The sequence below is a fragment of the Ranitomeya variabilis genome, chromosome 4 (assembly GCF_051348905.1).
Source record: "Ranitomeya variabilis isolate aRanVar5 chromosome 4, aRanVar5.hap1, whole genome shotgun sequence".
Taxonomy (NCBI): Eukaryota; Metazoa; Chordata; class Amphibia; order Anura; family Dendrobatidae; genus Ranitomeya; species Ranitomeya variabilis.
This window is the reverse complement of record NC_135235.1, coordinates 224,874,146-224,891,411: the sequence shown is the minus strand read 5'-3', so window position 1 is coordinate 224,891,411 and position 17,266 is coordinate 224,874,146. Positions and strand designations below refer to the sequence as shown.

Here is a 17,266-nt window from a genome sequence, read left to right as displayed (position 1 = left end):
TAAAGCACTCTCCGATGCCGAGTCCCCTTGACATCTATAGGAACATGGAGAATAGAGCAGCATCTAATCAGTGAAAAAAGGGAGAAAGTTAAAACCAAATACAGAAAACCAACCAAAGAACATATACCCGATCCATAATAAAAACCATGATTAAAAACAACTAGAGGAAAGACTTGAAACTGAGGGCCTCATTTAGGCCTTTTGGTGAAAGGGAATCCAGAGTCACTATCCAACGTGCCTCTTTTTGAAGCAATTTCTGCTTCACATTCCCACCCCGAATGCCCAGATAAATGCGGTCAATCCCGCATACAGCAAACCCCTTAGGGTTGCTGTTATGCCTTTCAAAAAAATGTTTGGGAATGGGTTTTAATAAATGTGGTTCAGAACAGTTTGCTGAATTTCTGATGTCCCTCAGATGTTCCTGTACTCGCACCTTCAATGACCTGGTTGTCAACGTAGATGCGATCACAGGGACAGCGGCCACAATAAACAACAGCTTCAGTGTTACAGGTAACACAGGAAATTCTTATTGCCTGCCGAATTTGTAAAAATCTTTGTTCTTTTAATAGTATGGCAAGCCGAGCAATTCCCACACGGGAAACAACCCCAGGGAGGACCACCACCAACCAAGCCAAACGGATTGCTCTTGGGAGGTACGTAATGGCTGTTACAGAGTATATCACCCAAAGTGCGTGATTTGCGCCACGTAATGAGGGGATATGAAGTGAGTTGTTTGGCCAGGTCCCTGTCAGTCAATAATACTGACCAATGTTTTTTAAAAATACCACTAATTTCTGACCAATTAGAATTGAACTTCGTAATGAAACGGGGCATCATATCCGAATCCTTGATAGCCCTTCTGGGTGGTTTATTCAACAGAGTACATCTGTCCGAATAGAAGGCACGAGAAAAGCCTCTGTGGATATCCCTCTGTTTGTAACCTCTCATTTTGAAACGGGTGGATAAATCTCTGGCCTGACACAGGAAACTATCATCGTCCGAACAAATACGACGAGCCCTCAAAAACTGTCCCACGGGTATCGAGCTCTTGAGTTTAGGGGGATGGGACGACGTAAAGTGCAACAATGCGTTAGTGGCCGTTTTTTTCCAAAAAATATTTGTACTCACAGTACCCTCACCAGGATTAGAAATAAACAGATCCAAGAAGTCAATTGAGTCCCGACTATATTTCCACGTAAGCCTGATATTGAAAGTATTGTCATTTAATTGGTTCAAAAATGAATCCAACTGTGACGTGGAGCCCTGCCAGATGAAAAATATATCATCGATATAGCGTAGCCACGAGTTATCCATTTATGCACTGAGTTGATCCTCGGTGTTGTCTTTCTTTTTTTGGTTTACATAACTACTATAATACTGCTCCTATGTACAAGAATATAACTACTATAATACTGCCCCTATGTACAAGAATATAACTACTATAATACTGCCCCTATGTACAAGAATATAACTACTATAATACTGCTCCTATGTACAAGAATATAACTACTATAATACTGCCCCTATGTACAAGAATATAACTACTATAATACTGCCCCTATGTACAAGAATATAACTACTATAATACTGCTCCTATGTACAAGAATATAACTACTATAATACTGCCCCTATGTACAAGAATATAACTACTATAATACTGCTCCTATGTACAAGAATATAACTACTATAATACTGCTCCTATGTACAAGAATATAACTACTATAATACTGCCCCTATGTACAAGAATATAACTACTATAATACTGCCCCTATGTACAAGAATATAACTACTATAATACTGCTCCTATGTACAAGAATATAACTACTATAATACTGCCCCTATGTACAAGAATATAACTACTATAATACTGCCCCTATGTACAAGAATATAACTACTATAATACTGCTCCTATGTACAAGAATATAACTACTATAATACTGCCCCTATGTACAAGAATATAACTACTATAATACTGCTCCTATGTACAAGAATATAACTACTATAATACTGCTCCTATGTACAAGAATATAACTACTATAATACTGCCCCTATGTACAAGAATATAACTACTATAATACTGCCCCTATGTACAAGAATATAACTACTATAATACTGCTCCTATGTACAAGAATATAACTACTATAATACTGCCCCTATGTACAAGAATATAACTACTATAATACTGCCCCTATGTACAAGAATATAACTACTATAATACTGCTCCTATGTACAAGAATATAACTACTATAATACTGCCCCTATGTACAAGAATATAACTACTATTATACTGCCCCCTATGTGCAAGACTATAACTACTATAATACTGCCACCTATGTACAAGAATATAACTACTATAATACTGCCCCTATATACAAGAATATAACTACTATAATACTGCTCCTATGTACAAGAATATAACTGCTATAATACTGCCCCCTGTATAGAAGAATATAACTACTATAATGGCAAGCGCAGCAGTCAGCCGGTTTTTTTTGTAGTTGATGATGTTATGTTTGCGCACATGTCAGGAGGAATTTTGGTCTACTCCTCTTTGCAGATCATCTCTAAATCATTAAGATTTTGAGGCTGTCGCTTGGCAACTCGGAGCTTCAACTCCCTCCATTAGTTTTCTATGGGATTATTGGGCTGAGTAGTATCACACTGTCTACTTTATCCCTCCATCTCCTGCTGGTCCGCATCCCCATCTTTAATTGTGAGCAGACAATGTTTCAGTAGACAGAGAAGTGGCATGGTGATTATGGCGTCGTCGCTGCTCACCAAGGGTCCCTGTCATGATTCCCCAATGGCATGGGAACATCAGAAGCACAAAATAACAGACTAGCTCTCGGGTGATGGAAACTCAAGCTGACCGTGACCTAAATGTACCACACAACTAACAGTAGCCAGGGAGCATTCCTACGGCTGCCTAAATGCCACGCGCCAGCCGGAGAACTAACTACGCCTGGAAGAGGAAGGAACAGACCTGGCTTACCTCTAGTGAAATTCCCCAAAGATGATAGTAGCCCCCACATATATTAACGGTGAGTTCAGAGGAAAAGACATACACAGTATGAAGGTAGATTTAGCAAAGCGAGGTCCACTTACTAGATAGAGGAAGGATACAAAAGAGGACTTCACGGTCAGCTGAAAAACCCTTTCAAAAACCCTTCCTGAGATTACTTTAAGACTCCTGTGTCAACTCATGACACAGGAGTGGCAATTTCAGTCCACAAGAGCTTCCAGTAACAGGGAATGACAAAACTGTAAACTGGACAAAAAATACAAAACAAAAAGGACAAGAGTCCACTTAGCTGATCAGCAGACTAGTAGCAGGAACATGCAACTGAATGACTCAGGTTACAATGATGACCGGCAAGGAAGTGACTGGAGAGCAAGGCTAAATAGGGAACTCCCAAAACTGATGGAAACAGGTGAGCTGAGGGAGAAAAGCACACACAAGCCTCCAGTACCACCAGCCACCACCAGGGGAGCCCAAAAAGCGAATCACAACAGTACCCCCCCTTAAGGAGGGGGCACCGAACCCTCACAAGAACCGCCAGGGCGACCAGGATGAGCCCTATGAAAGGCACGAACCAAATCCGAGGCATGAACATCAGAGGCAGTTACCCAAGAATTATCTTCCTGACCATAGCCCTTCCACTTAACCAGATACTGGAGTCTCCGCCTGGAAATACGGGAGTCCAAGATCTTCTCTATAACGTACTCCAATTCACCCTCAACCAGCACAGGAGCAGGAGGCTCAGCAGAAGGAACCACCGGCACCTCGTATCTCCGCAACAACGACCGATGGAACACATTATGGATAGCGAAAGATGCCGGGAGGTCCAAACGAAAGGAAACAGGGTTAATAATCTCCAAAATCCTATAGGGACCGATGAACCTAGGCTTAAATTTAGGAGAAGAAACCCTCATTGGGACAAAACGGGAAGACAACCACACCAAGTCCCCAACACGAAGGCGAGGACCAACCCGACGCTGGCGGTTAGCAAACCGCTGAGTCCTCTCCTGGGACAAATTCAAATTGTCCACCACTTGTCCCCAAATCCGATTCAACCGATCCACCACAGCATCTACTCCAGGACAATCCGAAGATTCCACCTGACCAGAAGAAAAACGGGGATGAAACCCCGAATTGCAAAAGAAAGGGGAAACCAAAGTGGCAGAACTAGCCCGATTATTAAGAGCAAACTCCGCCAATGGCAAAAAGGCAACCCAATCATCCTGATCCGCAGACACAAAACACCTCAAATACGTCTCCAAAGTTTGATTAGTTCGCTCCGTCTGGCCATTAGTCTGAGGATGGAAGGCAGACGAAAAAGACAAATCAATGCCCAACCTGGCACAGAATGCCCGCCAAAATCTAGAAACGAACTGGGTACCCCTATCAGAAACTATATTTTCAGGAATACCATGCAAGCGAACCACATTTTGAAAAAACAAAGGAACCAACTCAGACGAGGAAGGCAACTTCGGTAATGGCACCAAATGAACCATCTTAGAAAAACGGTCACACACCACCCAGATAACAGACATCCTCTGAGAGACAGGAAGATCAGAAATAAAGTCCATAGAGATGTGCGTCCAAGGCCTCTTTGGAATAGGCAAGGGCAACAACAACCCACTAGCCCTAGAACAACAAGGCTTGGCCCGAGCACACACATCACAAGACTGCACAAAAACACGCAAATCTCGAGACAGAGATGGCCACCAGAAGGATCTAGCCACCAAATCCCTGGTACCAAAAATTCCAGGATGACCCGCCAGCGTAGAAGAATGAACCTCCGAGATGACTCTACTGGTCCAATCATCAGGAACAAACAGTCTACCAGGTGGACAGCGATCAGGTCTATCCGCCTGAAACTCTTGCAAAGCACGTCGCAGATCTGGGGAAATAGCGGATAATATCACCCCATCCTTAAGGATACCTGTAGGTTCCGAATCACCAGGGGAATCAGGCTCAAAACTCCTAGAAAGGGCATCTGCCTTCACATTCTTAGAACCTGGTAGATATGAGACCACAAAATCAAACCGAGAGAAAAACAACGACCAGCGCGCCTGTCTAGGATTCAGGCGCCTGGCAGACTCAAGGTAAATCAGATTCTTGTGATCAGTCAAAACCACCACCTGATGTCTAGCACCCTCAAGCCAATGACGCCACTCCTCAAATGCCCACTTCATGGCCAAAAGCTCCCGATTACCGACATCATAATTTCTTTCGGCGGCAGAAAATTTTCGAGAAAAGAACGCACAAGGTCTCATCACTGAGCAATCGGAACTTTTCTGCGACAAAACCGCCCCCGCTCCGATCTCGGAAGCATCGACCTCAACCTGAAAGGGGAGAGAGACATCGGGCTGGCGCAACACAGGGGCAGACGAAAAGCGGCGCTTAAGTTCCCGAAAGGCCTCCACAGCGGCAGAGGACCAATTGGCAACATCAGCACCCTTCTTAGTCAAATCCGTAAGAGGCTTAGCAACACCAGAAAAAACAGTTATAAATCGACGATAAAAATTAGCAAAGCCCAAGAATTTCTGAAGACCCTTTAGAGAAGTAGGCTGCGTCCAGTCACAAATAGCCCGAACCTTGACAGGGTCCATCTCAACAGAAGAAGGGGAAAAAATGTACCCCAAAAAAGAAATCTTTTGAACCCCAAAAACACACTTAGAACCCTTTACACACAGAGAATTCTCCCGCAAGACCTGAAAAACCCTCCTGACCTGCTGAACATGAGACTCCCAGTCCTCAGAAAAAATCAAAATATCGTCCAAATACACAATCATAAATTTATCCAGATATTCACGGAAAATATCATGCATAAAGGACTGAAAAACTGAAGGTGCATTAGAAAGGCCGAAAGGCATCACCAAATACTCAAAGTGGCCCTCAGGCGTATTAAATGCGGTTTTCCACTCATCCCCTTGCTTAATTCGCACCAAATTATACGCCCCCCGGAGATCAATCTTGGAGAACCACTTAGCCCCCCTTATACGAGCAAACAAATCAGTAAGCAGCGGCAACGGATACTGATATTTGACTGTAATTTTATTCAGGAGTCGATAATCAATACAAGGCCTCAGCGAGCCATCCTTTTTAGAGACAAAGAAAAACCCAGCTCCTAAAGGTGACGAAGAAGGACGAATATGTCCCTTTTCCAGGGACTCCTTAACATACTCTCGCATGGCAGCATGCTCAGGTACAGATAGATTAAACAAACGACCCTTTGGAAATTTGCTGCCTGGAATCAGATCTATGGCGCAATCACACTCTCTGTGGGGAGGGAGAGAACCAATTTTAGGCTCCTCAAAAATATCCCCAAAATCCGACAAAAAAGCCGGAATCTCAGAGGGAATAGATGACGAGATAGAAACCAAAGGTATGTCCCCATGAGCCCCCCGACATCCCCAGCTTAACACAGACATAGTTTTCCAGTCCAGTACTGGGTTATGAGATTGTAACCATGGTAATCCAAGCACTAAAACATCATGTAGATTATGCAACACGAGGAAGCGAATCACCTCCTGATGGTCTGGAGTCATACGCATAGTCACTTGCGTCCAGAACTGTGGTCTATTACAAGCCAGAGGTGTAGAATCTATACCCTTTAGAGGTATAGGAACTTCCAGAGGCTCCAAATCAAACCCACAGCGCCTGGCGAAGGACCAATCCATGAGACTCAGAGCGGCGCCAGAGTCCACATAGGCATCCACGGTAATAACTGATAATGAACAAATCAGAGTTACAGACAGAAGAAATTTAGACTGTAAAGTGCCAATAGAAACAGACTTGTCAACCTTCCTAGTACGTTTAGAGCATGCTGATATAACATGCGCGGAATCACCACAGTAGAAGCACAAGCCATTTTTGCGCCTATAATTCTGCCGCTCGCTTCTTGACAGAATTCTGTCACATTGCATTTTCTCTGGCATCCCTTCAGAAGATACCGCCAAATGGTGCACGGGTTTGCGCTCCCGCAAACGCCGATCAATCTGAATCGCCATTGTCATGGACTCATTCAGACCTGTGGGCGTAGGAAACCCCACCATGACATCCTTAACGGCATCAGAAAGGCCCTCTCTGAAATTTGCCGCTAGGGCACACTCATTCCACTGAGTAAGCACAGACCATTTACAAAATTTTTGGCAGTATATCTCAGCTTCATCTTGCCCTTGAGACAGGGCTATTAAAGCTTTTTCAGCTTGAATCTCCAAATTAGGTTCCTCATACAGCAACCCTAAAGCCAGAAAAAACGCATCCACATTGAGCAACGCAGGATCCCCTGGTGTCAATGAAAATGCCCAATTTTGAGGGTCACCTCGCAGCAAAGAAATCACAATCTTAACCTGCTGAACAGGATCTCCAGAGGAGTGAGGTCTGAGAGAAAGGAATAATTTACAATTACATTTGAAATTCAGAAACCGAGATCTATCTCCGGAAAATACCTCTGGTGTAGGAATCTTAGGTTCAGAAATAGGAGTACGTATAACATAATCTTGTAAATCCTGAACCTTCGTAGCAAGATTATTAAAACCTGCAGCCAAACTCTGAGGGTCCATCCTTAAACCGGAGAGATCAGAGCCATTCAAGGGTTAGAAGGAGAGAAAGGCAAGGCTGTAAATATAGCAGAAATACAACTGAGCCAACTAAGTAGCAAACATGAGAGGGGAAAAAAAAAAAAATAAAAATAAAAAAATCTACAGACTTCTTTTACTCTCCTTTCTTCTGCCAATTACTTTAACAGCGGCCGGTCATACTGTCATGATTCCCCAATGGCATGGGAACATCAGAAGCACAAAATAACAGACTAGCTCTCGGGTGATGGAAACTCAAGCTGACCGTGACCTAAATCTACCACACAACTAACAGTAGCCAGGGAGCATTCCTACGGCTGCCTAAATGCCACGCGCCAGCCGGAGAACTAACTACGCCTGGAAGAGGAAGGAACAGACCTGGCTTACCTCTAGTGAAATTCCCCAAAGATGATAGTAGCCCCCACATATATTAACGGTGAGTTCAGAGGAAAAGACATACACAGTATGAAGGTAGATTTAGCAAAGCGAGGTCCACTTACTAGATAGAAGAAGGATACAAAAGAGGACTTCACGGTCAGCTGAAAAACCCTTTCAAAAACCCATCCTGAGATTACTTTAAGACTCCTGTGTCAACTCATGACACAGGAGTGGCAATTTCAGTCCACAAGAGCTTCCAGTAACAGGGAATGACAAAACTGTAAACTGGACAAAAAATACAAAACAAAAAGGACAAGAGTCCACTTAGCTGATCAGCAGACTAGTAGCAGGAACATGCAACTGAATGACTCAGGTTACAATGATGACCGGCAAGGAAGTGACTGGAGAGCAAGGCTAAATAGGGAACTCCCAAAACTGATGGAAACAGGTGAGCTGAGGGAGAAAAGCACACACAAGCCTCCAGTACCACCAGCCACCACCAGGGGAGCCCAAAAAGCGAATCACAACAGGTCCCCCAGTGTGCCGTCAGGAAAATATAGCGTCCCTGTCCATAAGCACTTGTCCACGTGTCAGTGGTTAACTGGACCTTCCCAGTAACTGCGTTGGTCAGGGGATGGGTGATGTTACGGGACACGTGCTACTGTAAGGAGGGGAAGGCACACTGGGAAAAGTAGTGGCGACTGTGACCAAGTACTGAGGGTCGGCCGCCGCCTTGAGGTTGCAGAAAACAGGGCAAGCTGTCTGGAAATGTGACCATTCAGTGCTTGGGTGCTTATTTCTGCTTGCGTTCTAAGGCCTGGGGTAGGGAGCTGAATGTTGCACTGGAAAAAAGAAGTGGACATGATTGCTGATGAGGAGGTTCAATGACAGGAGCAGGGTTGGTGAAATCTGCACCTGTGTCTTGGACAGGGGACACATAAGGGGAAGAGGCAGTGGTGTCACCCACAGACACTGATTAAGGACTCATGCGTTCACTTTTCTTCTTCATCTAGTGCAGACCACCATCACTTTTACCAGCACCGCTCTTTCTCTCGCTATCTCATTCGCTCTCTCATTATCTCGCTCTCTCTCATTCTCTCGCTGTCTCTCACTCATTCGCAACACTGCAGTTATATTATAGATAGTAAATAGGGTAAGTGTACAGCTAACACACTGACTCATCAGTGTCGTCTTTAGTTGACGATATTCATTTTCGCTTTGCTTCTTCATCCAGCGCAGACCGCCATTGTTTCTTCCACTCAGGACTCGTTTCTGTAGAAAATAACAGTTATCTAGAGCCCTACTTCCAGAGCACATTCCCCAATTTTTTCCCAACTTCTACACCACATCAGATAAAGAAAAAAAGCTACAGTGTCACCCTGAACAGTAACAGGACCTCCCCCCCTTGAAAACAGCATCCTTAAACATAAAATACATCACAGCAGTAATAATATCCATAAGCAGCCCCAACAATGATAATGTCCTACATCCTGGCACCTTCCTGTAAAAACGTCCCCATCCTGGCCCCCCATTTAGCTCATTCCAATCATGACCCCGTATGTTTTCCCATCCTTCCCCCATATGTTTTCCCATGCTGCCCCCATATGTTTTCCCATCGTGCCCCCATATGTTTTCCCATCCTGCCCCCATGTTTTCCCATCCTGCCCACATGTTTTCCCTTCCTGCCCCCATATGTTTTCCCATCACGCCCCCATATGTTCTCCATGTTCTTTTCAGCACCAGACTGGAACACACTTAACTCTTGGCTTGAAATCTGTCCGACGTTGGGTGCTCTCAGGAACAGTTGACTGTCTTCTCTTTGTGGCCACCCCACTGCCTCTTCCTGCCTGTTGCAGTGCTTTGGCTCCCTCCCCCTCTGTTCTGCAAAGCTGGCTCTGCGTGCCACCTTCACTGGTTAAAACAGTGACTTCTTCACCCACCACCTCGTCTTCCACTCCCTCACTCTGGTCCTCCTCCTAACTTGTTGACTTAACATAACTTGTTGGTAACTGTGTCTCATCATCATCCACCTCTTTAGACTGTAATTGCCGTTTTTCACTCCCGGCTTCTGATCATTGCTGTTCAAAGGTTTGGGCATCACCACACATGATCTCCTCATGTTCCTCTTGAAACTTGCACGGTGAGAGGCCAGAAGCCATAAATGGAAAGGTAAAGTGCTCCTTGGAGTGTCCGAGTGTGGGATCACTTGTCCCCTGGGCAGGGCCGGTTTTAGTCAAAGTGGGGCCCTAGGCAGAGTTTAAAATGGGGCCCCAAATGCTAACATATTGCACATCATACAGAAGCATTTCGGTTGTATTTACATGCGCTGATCTCAGGCCGCTAAAAGAGTGTGATCGACAATACTGAAGTCGTTGGACACTTGTTTCCCGGCCTCTCTCCCCCGTCTGAGAAAGAATGAAGGGGACAGAACGATCACTAATAGATCACTAAGAGATCACCATACAGTATCATGTTATCAGCAGCACATCTACAGTTTACACCGGCGACGTCCTGCTGAGAACAATGATTTTTATTCCGGCATAAACAATCCAATCACCCAATGAATATGCACCATTTTGCTTGTTTAGTATAATACACCCCATAGTCCTCCATATATTATGATGTGCACCACAGTCCTCCATATTGTAAAATGCACACCCCATAGTCCTCCATATAATATAATGTGCCCCATAGTCCTCCATATAGTATAATACACTCCTCATAGTCCTCCATATAGTATTATACACTTCCCATAGTCCTCCATATAGTATAATACACTCCTCATAGTCCTCCATATATTAAAATATACTCCTCAGTCCTCCATATAGCATAATACACTCATCACAGTGCTCCATATAGTATAATGCACCGCCATAGTCATCCATGTACTACAATTCACTTCCCATAGTATAATGCACCCCATAGTTCTTCATATAGTATAATGTATTCCCCATAGTCTTCGATACAGTATAATTCAGCCCACATATAGTATAATGCAGCCACCACCCCACAGAGTATAATGCAGCCACCCCACAGAGTATAATGCAGCCCCCCCATATAGTATAATGTAGCCCCCTCATAGAGTATGATGCCATCACCCCTCATAGAATATAAATATAATACAGCCTCCCCCATAGAATATAATATACCCCCATAGTATATAGCACAGCCCACATAGTAGTATATAACACAGCCCACATAGTAGTATATAGCACAGCCACTTAGTATATAGCACAGCCCACACAGTAGTATATAGCACAGTCCACAGAGTAGTATATAGAACAGCCCACACAGTAGTATATAGAACAGCCCACACAGTAGTATAAAGCACTGCCCACACAGTAGTATACAGCACAGCCCAGTTTTATACAGCACAGCCCACAGAGTAGTATACAGCACTGCCCACACAGTAGTATACAGCACAGCCCAGAGTAGTATACAGCACTGCCCACACAGTAGTGTACAGCACAGCCCACACAGTAGTGTACAGCACAGCCCACACAGTAGTGTACAGCACAGCCCACACAGTAGAGTATAGCACAGCCCACACAGTAGTATACAGCACTGCCCACAGTAGTATACAGCACTGCCCACAGTAGTAGTATACAGCACTGCCCACACAGTAGTATACAGCACTGCCCACACAGTAGTATACAGCACTGCCCACACAGTAGTATACAGCACTGCCCACAGTAGTATACAGCACTGCCCACAGTAGTATACAGCACAGCCCATAGTATACAGCACTGCCCACAGTAGTATACAGCACTGCCCACAGTAGTATACAGCACTGCCCACAGTAGTATACAGCACTGCCCACAGTAGTATACAGCACTGCCCACAGTAGTATACAGCACAGCCCACAGTAGTATACAGCACAGCCCAAAGTAGTATACAGCACAGCCCACAGTAGTATACAGCACTGCCCACAGTAGTATACAGCACTGCCCACAGTAGTATACAGCACTGCTACCCATACAGTAGTATACAGCACTGCCCACATCCCCCATTCCCTCCCCGCCTCTCTCCTCCCGAGAGTGGCCGCACAGTCTAGTTAAAAAAAACACAAGCTCCTTACCTCTCCCCGAGCCCGCGCTGCTCCCTGCTCCTGTGTCGGCGGCTGCCGCCACACTGCCTGGCACACAGTGAGTACGCGATGACGCGCACCCGCTGTGTCAGAGGCAGAGCGGGGAATGATGGGAGAGGGAGCGTCAGGTGATGCTCTCTCCTCCATCATTGCTTTGAACTGTACCGGCAGATGCTGGTATAGTTCAATGCGGCGGGGGAGTCGGCGCTGGCGGCAGGCGGACCCCCCTGCCTCACAGGGGACCCATAGCGGCTGCGTGACTTGCCGCTAGCTGGGGGCCCCTGGGGGAGCGGGGGCCCCAGGCAGCTGCCTGGTCTGCCTGCCCCTAACGCCGGCCCTGCCCCTGGGACTCACCATGGTGGGAGGATCAGGGTGAACATTATGTTTTCCAGACTCTTGGCTAGTGTGACTCGAACGTGTGGAAGACAGGGTGGTGCTGGGAAACAGACTGGAAGCATTATCTGCCATCCAACCCACAACTTGCTTTCACTGTTCTAGCTTCAACAGTATTGTCCCGCACCCGTTACAAAGTGGGACAGGAAGTTAGGTCTTGTCGATGAGTATGTTTGTTGCGCTCCTGCAGCAGGCAAGTTTTACCTAGACCACAGCTTCAGCCTCTGCGTGCACCATCAGCATCACATCTGCTTCCCCATCGCTTTGCGCCTTATATATTATGTACATAGCTAAGAGTGGCTTTATTAGAGAATATAATTATTTAAATTGGCCCTGAAAAGACTTTTGGTAATACACTGTGTTCCAAATTATTATGCAAATTGGATTTAAGTGTCATAAAGATTTAATTGTTTTGTTTTTCAAATAAACTCGTGGATGGTATTGCGTCTCATTGCTCAATGGATCACTGAAATCAATCTTAAACACATGTGATAATTAGTTTTCTAGGTTATTCTAATTAAAGGAAAACTAGCTCAGTAGCTGAAAATTAACCACGAAACATACATGGTGGGGAATCGAGCACGGCACATGAGTATTTGGATCCTTGATTGAGTACCGAGCGTCTCCAGGATGAACATTCGGACATGACCAATACTAACAATTATTTGCACACGCATTGCCTTTATGTTTAGGTTCTTCATCTTGTTGTTATGACTCTTGTTATATCTGTAATGCGCAGTTCCCAGAACCTGCGATGCTCTGACCCCTTCCTAGCAATGACTACGTATAAAATAACCTCAGCCCTTAGGACTTTCTAATGTTTCCCAATGTAACCTACACCGGAACAACTGGTGAGAATTTGGAAATCTGCTTTTTTTTCCAGTAAAGAAATAAACAGACAAATAGAAGGCGCCAGGGATTATCAGAGATGTGACCTCTGCGGTGACCTCTGGGCTGGACGCTGCCCATAAATACAGCTCTGTCCGTGCAGGTGGAGCAGCATCAGATACCGGCCTCACCTGCAGAGCACACAGCCTTCACCTCCAGACACAGAGAACATGAAGTCCTCCACTCTCTGCCTCATCCTCATCCTCTCTCTGCTCACCCACCAGGGGCTCAGCGCCTCTGTGAGAGGGGTAAGTCAATATCCAACTTAAATATTGTATCTATACTGTTTAGTCAAAGGCAGCATTGAAGGTAATTAATGTATATTAGTAAGTTGTTACATATGACTAGCTCTACATGTTTAAGCAAAGAAATGCCAAAATGGAACTCCCCTTTAAGTGAAGCTGTCCGTAAAAGAGCTGTCTTTTACAAACTTATTTTCGTGTTTCTGCCATTGCAGAATGAGATTGTGGATTCTGCAGACCGTCTCGCCGTGCACTCGACAGAGGAGTCCGGAGACCTGGTGAGTCTCATCCAACCACATAGTGACCACTAATCACATCGCAGTCCATTAACTATTCCTTTCACACTGATTGGAGCCACTTGCCTAATTTGCCGTGCACCAAATTATCCAATTGACTATTTGTAACATTTTCCACCTCTATGTTATATTGTATATACAGTGTATGTATTTTTCCTTAATTATGGCAGTCACTGATTGTGTTGAACAATGCGATATTTTCCTAGTTTTCTGAGAACTTTTTCTATCTACTGACAATCTTTCTCTTTCACAATTGGAGACTGGAGATGTCTGGCTCCCTGTCAGATGGTTCTCATGTTCTTTTTATTTTGCGCCAAATTCGGTGCACACTGCAAAACGTTTTGAAAAGTTTGGCAAATAAATAAATAGAGAGATCTAGACAGATAAAAGATAGATAATAGATAGATAATAAATAGAAAATAGATAATAAATAGATAGATAGATAATAGAGAAATAATAGATAGATAATAGATAATAAATAATAGATAGATAATAGATAAATAAATAATAAATAGAAAATAGATAATAAATACATAGATAATAGAGAAATAATAGATAGATAATAGATAGAAAATAGATAAATAATAGATAGATAATAGATAGAAAATAGATAAATAATAGATAGATAATAGATAGATGATAGATAGACAATAGATATATAATAGAGAGAGATATAATAGAGATATAATAGATAGATAATAGATAGATAATAGATAACAGATAGATAATAGATTATAGATAAAAGATAGATAGATAATAGATAGATAATAGATAATGGATAGATAATAAAAAAGATACATAGACAATAGATAGATACATAATAGACAGATAATAGATAGGTAGATAGATAGATAGATAGATAGATAGATAGATAGATAGATAGATAATAGATAGATAATATATAATAGATAGCTAGATAATAGATAGACAGATAGATAGATAGATAATAGATAGACAGACAGATATATAGATAATAGATAGATAATAAATAGATAGATAATAGATAGATAATATATAGATAATACATAGATAGATAATAGATAGATAAATAAATAGATAGATAATAGATAGATAGATAGATAGATAAATAGATAGATAAGATAGATAGATAGATGATAGATAGATAATAGATAGATAGATAGATAGATAGATAGATAGATAGATAGATAGATAGATAATAGATAGATAGATGATAGATAGATAGATAAATAATAAATAGATAGATAGATGATAGATAGATAATAGATAGATAGATAGATGATAGATAGATAATAGATAGATAATAGACAGTTTGTGAGTTCTCCCCGTGTTTCCTCCGCTTTCCCCCGCCCTCCTTACTGACAGGGGGAATAGATTGTGAGCTCCGTGGTGACGTTAATGATGTATAATCGATGATGGCAGATGACATAAATACATGGCTATATACACTATATACTGTGACTATTGCTCATTTCCTTCTTGCAGGTCACTTATTTCCGCAGGAAGCGTCACACCGTTTTGTCCATCTGCACTTATTGCTGCAAGTGCTGCAATAACAAGAAATGCGGCATCTGCTGCCGGACATAGACCTGACATAGACATAGAGCTGCCACCCCCCTCCCAGACGTGCTCCGGACCCTCAACCCACAGGACACGGAATCGTCTGTAAATGGCAGAGCCGAGTTTCTTCGCTGATTTTGTCAGACCTCTCAGTGATGTCACATTGTGTAATCGATGTTTGCACAGGACTGCAAACCACATGAATGACCCGATCAGCTCTGCTACATCTGTTACCTCCTTATAACAAAGTATTATCTGAGCAATGGATATTAGAGGGGGGTGGCATGTAGGCGGGTCACCCAATATCTAAGCTGCTCCTAACTCATCTCTTTATATATATGTGTGTGTATATATGCTCTGACCTTTCTATATTATATTTTTCTATAGATAATAAAGCTGTTGTTTTATAGATTTCTTGCGTTTTAATAGGGGACTGTCAGCAGAGTAAGAACTGTCAGCCCCTCCTCCTACCTCACATTGCTCCCTACAGCGTTTCAGTCTTTACTGCAGCTCTAGCATTAACTTCATGAACCAGGAGGCTTAGGCTGAACACTACTCTAGATAGGGGGTGCTATGGTTTAGGAAAATAATTAGTCACTTAAAAAATTGAGGCAGCACTAGTCTAGGGGTATGATGGGCTCAGTATCTACAGAAAGGGGTCTTTATAGGGTCCGAGATCCAAACCATAGCTGCCGTCATACAAGGCATCAATTCACTGACAGCCATCATTAGTGTTCTTGCTAAACCAGGCAGTAGGGGGCAGAAATTTTACACATGGCCTTGTTCAGTGTAGGATACTTTTCACAGTCTATGCTGAGAGTTGTAGTCCTATAAAGGAGCACTGCTTTTTTGGCTTTGGCAAAAGCGCCTGTGCCAATGCGACAATCCAGTCTCCATAAAACGTGTCAATAAGGGTTCATTCACCCGGTGTTTGCAGATGGGATCAGTCAACAAAGGAGCGAAACATCCCCAGTGCAGTGCAGTTATGGTCACAGACAAGAGTTGGGCTCCCAGGGGCCACACAGCTATCAGATTGGGTGTTTCTGCAAAAATATTATCCCATGCAAAACTCAGGAAATTGCAAGAATCCATAAAGTTTTCATAGTCCTGTCAAGTTACATTTGACCACTAGGGGCATCGCTGATAATTAATTAGGGAATTGTCCTGCATGCGATCGTCCAGTATATTCCCTTAAGTCTAGTTAGATAAGAAACCATTATGTGCTATAATGTTAAGACACTGCTGGTCCCTGGATAATAAATGGGGGGAGGGGTTGCATGTTATTCACAGCTGTGGCCCCTGAGGTTACATTTCAGGATGCACCTGAGAGCTGTAAAACACATTGCCTACATCCTGCAGATGCCCTAACCATGGGGTAAGACTAAGAGAGGTTATTACCCCTGACCTGTCCTCCAATATGTGCAGACTGACAAGGAATGCAGGAGCGCCATCTACAGGAAGGTGATCACCTCTGCACCAGTGTCATTAACTAGACTTGTGGAACACATTTTGGACAGGGCCAGCATAGTACCATAGTACAGTGTCCCCCTATAAACAGTGGCGGCATAGGGTCTCCTCAAAAACAGTGCCAGCATGGTGTCTCCTTATATACAGTGCCAGAAGAGTGCCTCCTCTTATACAGTGCCATAAGTGTCTCCTCATATATACAGTTCCAGCAGAGTGCCTCCTCATATACAGTGCCAGAAGAGTGCCTCCTCATATACAGTGCCAGAAGAGTGCCTCCTCATATACAGTGCCAGAAGAGTGCCTCCTCATATACAGTGCCAGAAGAGTGCCTCCTCATATACAGTGCCAGAAGAGTGTCTCCTCATATACAGTGCCAGCAGAGTGCCTCC

General features: G+C 43.6%; 1 protein-coding gene across 1 annotated transcript; it reads left to right on the top strand.

The window, feature by feature from the left end:
• Positions 1–13,367: 13,367 nt before the first annotated feature.
• Positions 13,368–15,819, top strand: HAMP (hepcidin antimicrobial peptide). Its single transcript, XM_077257335.1, has 3 exons — positions 13,368–13,581; positions 13,791–13,853; positions 15,336–15,819. Exons 1-3 carry the CDS (start codon positions 13,504–13,506, stop codon positions 15,435–15,437), a joined length of 243 nt encoding a protein of 80 aa, XP_077113450.1. The 5' UTR covers positions 13,368–13,503; the 3' UTR covers positions 15,438–15,819.
• The last annotated feature ends 1,447 nt before the right edge of the window (positions 15,820–17,266 follow it).